This window comes from Lactuca serriola, chromosome 2 (genome assembly GCF_051521515.1).
Source record: "Lactuca serriola cultivar US96UC23 chromosome 2, Lser_US96UC23_V15, whole genome shotgun sequence".
In the NCBI taxonomy this organism is placed as follows: domain Eukaryota; kingdom Viridiplantae; phylum Streptophyta; class Magnoliopsida; order Asterales; family Asteraceae; genus Lactuca; species Lactuca serriola.
The window spans coordinates 176432975-176436107 of NC_136409.1; the positions used below are offsets into that span (position 1 = coordinate 176432975).

The 3133-nt window shown below is 32.0% G+C and overlaps 1 protein-coding gene across 1 annotated transcript; it reads left to right on the top strand.

Moving 5' to 3' along the window:
• The first annotated feature begins 234 nt into the window (after positions 1-234).
• LOC145087490 (uncharacterized) lies at positions 235-1886 on the top strand. The gene is made up of 3 exons (XM_079025450.1): positions 235-389; positions 1009-1171; positions 1272-1886. The coding sequence occupies exons 2-3, from the start codon at positions 1085-1087 to the stop codon at positions 1710-1712; spliced, it is 528 nt and encodes a 175-aa protein (XP_078881576.1). The 5' UTR covers positions 235-389; positions 1009-1084; the 3' UTR covers positions 1713-1886.
• The last annotated feature ends 1247 nt before the right edge of the window (positions 1887-3133 follow it).

Sequence of the window (3133 nt, forward strand, 5' to 3'; positions counted from 1 at the left end):
GGTATAAATTCTCATTCTCATTCCATCATACTTGTAGTCATTTTAACTACAAAAAGTAAACACATTAATTTTACATCGTTCCTTTATTGACATATTCTTAAAAACCTTTAAATTGTTTTGAAGGAATTTTCAAATCACCTAAAGCAACTCAAATTCTTCAATCAAATTTTATATAATTTGCATTAAATATAGCTAGATGGAGATATAATAAAATAAGAAAGAGAATCTTAAATCCTCAAAGATATATATATATATTAATAAAAATTTTATGGTGCAGAGTTGTTAAAGCAAAGCAGTACTTAAAACACACACTACAAGTCCCAACTGTTTGCTTTCTATCTTCATCTTCACTTGACTTGAGATTACTTCACATGGGACTTCCCTAACAGGTTAGAAATATATATAAAGCTTCTCTAATCTCTTCCTACTCATACACCACTCAAAGATAAAAGAAAGTCAAACTTTTTTGATCTTCAAATCCAAGTAAATACCTTTTTCAAATTTAAATCCATTGTCGATCATTTCATTCATGTATCAGTATCGTTTATAGCTTTAATCATTTTTCTTGTAATTAAGCTAACTTATACATCGGTTGTTCTCGTTAATTTTGAGGTTAAGCTTAAACCTGTTTGACATTCAAAAGTCAACTTGATGAACGATGTTCTTCTTTTTTTAATTCCCATGTTTCAAAGACTCCGAAAATTTACATGTGCGATGTGAAGATTTCTCCTTCATCAGTAGATTTAAACCCAAAATCAAAAACAGAATTCCTTTTACTTAAATCTTTCGTATATAAGTTGAAATTATATCTACATGATCATGATTTCGTATTGATTTTTTTTGGCTTGGAGAAAGAGTAATTATACACAAAAGTCAAATTCGCTCACTTATTAGCTGGTAATTTATTGGGATTTCAAGAACAAGATTCAAACCCATAATCTCTTTAAATATGCGAAAAAGATTCCAGAATAAAATTTTGTCAATTTGTAATGCAAAAAAAATGTGTAGGAAATGCGTCTTGAAGCGTTATTTGGATGATTGAGATATTTTTATTCTAAATCGAAGAACAAGAAGAAATCGATCAATGGAGAAATTGGGCCTACCATTACCATATGATATGGAATGCATGAAGATGGCCATGTTAAAGCATGAAGAAACGTTCAAACAGCAGGTAATAATTAATATCTCATCAAAATTAAGTAGTTTTGTTTGACGATTATTATTATTGTCATGTGTCAATCAATTTTGTTTCATTTTCTTTTATATATAAGGTATATGAGCTTCATAGGCTATATCAAATCCAAAGGCTGCTGATGAAGAACATGCAAAGAAGCATGCAGAATCAAGAAACATGGAGCTTGAAAAATGGAAGCATAAGCTTCGATTATCAAAACGATTACAATTTCAACATCAACAAGCTTCAAAACCAAGATTTGGAACATGAGCCAGCAAGTACTAACGAGTATGAGATCGAAGACGAGAGTGAAATCGAGCTCACGTTGGGCCCCACACGTAGGAGGAACAATCACATGAATCCGAGACAGTTAAATATTTCAAATTCCATGCCAAGTTTTTCATCATCTTCAACAAGTTCCAGTCATAAAAGCAGAATTACAGTAGAAAATTCAAGAGTTTTGAGCGTAGAAAAACAACTGAGACAAGTTGATAGATCACTCAACCAGCCTCCATGGCTCCATCGTGTTTTGATTTGATCAAGAAATGATTGTGGGCTTTAATTATTACTTTATAAGAAGAAAGAAAAAAAAAATAGTGCTTGCTTTAAATTTGTTTGTGTGTGTGTGTTTTCTTTAGATGTTAGTAACTTGGTATTTCATATACTAGGATTTGAATATGAAGTTATATATGGTTTTTAATATTTTAATTAAGTTCGATCTTTCGAGTATCAACATCAGAATCTATATATATAATCAAAGAGACGTGTTCATGCATCCTAGCTACTCTATCTGGACTTACGTAGCCATGATTTTGGCACATGGAATTCATGTGTTGATTGATATATTCGTGATGGAGTTTGTTGTTAGATTGAAGCTAAAGCTTGAAAGCAAAGGAAAGGGGTGGGGGCTGTATGTGATCCGTTATCCATATGTTTTCAATTTTCCACCAACCAATAGTAAATGATTATCATTGATTATAATAGTTTTTGAATTATCAAACCATTATATTTATAGTTGTTTATAAATAAATTTTAAAAAAAGGAACAGCAAAACGATATTATGCAAATAGATTTGTGACAACTAAAAGATGGTAGTTATTGTCAATTGTTGGACACCACAGTAGAGCAGTGGGATTTAATTCAGAGGCACAGTTACCCAACGGTGTCTCGAGTTTGAGTACATTTATCTCCAATTTGTGAACTTATTCTTACTTTCTTATAGTTTTATATTCAAAAAAAAAATGTAGAAGAGGTCCATTGTTTTGAACATATTTTTCTTTTTCAGCTTTATATTAATTTTTTATCAAGATAAATAAAAAACAAAAGAGAAAGTCTCTCTCTCTCTCTCTCTCTCTCTCTCTCTCTCTCTCTCTCTCTCTCTCTCTCTCTCTCTCTCTCTCTCTCTCTCTCTCTCTCTCTCTCAAAACATTTGCTTTAGATTTTCAGAAAACCCATCTCCTTCACCACCAGCCTTCCGACGAAGAGGGTTCCAATTCCAGCAACTGAAAGTTCTGACGACTGAGGGTTTCGATGGATCCAAAGGAGTGACAAGACTGGAGGCGTCTGGAGCATCACCCTTTCGTCGTTCACTTCATCTATTTCTCCGGCGTCAAATTCGTCGCACCACTGTAACGCCCGTAATTTTGAGCTTAACATTTAAGATATGATATATAATAATTATAAATATAAATCATGTATTAGGATTACCATTAGTCATGCGCGTTGCAGACTACATATTATAAATTTATTTTAGTAATTTATGACAAGCGACGAAATGACAATATTGATAAAAAGTTATTTAGGACAAATAATCTTGTTAGAAAATGTAGGAGTTGAGATATGAATCCCTTACACATAAAGCACACTCAAATTCGACTTCTTATGTGAAAGTTATAAACTTCCAAAAGTTTCACGATCAAATAGTGTATCGCAAATAGTAAATTAGAGATTTGTTGCTTA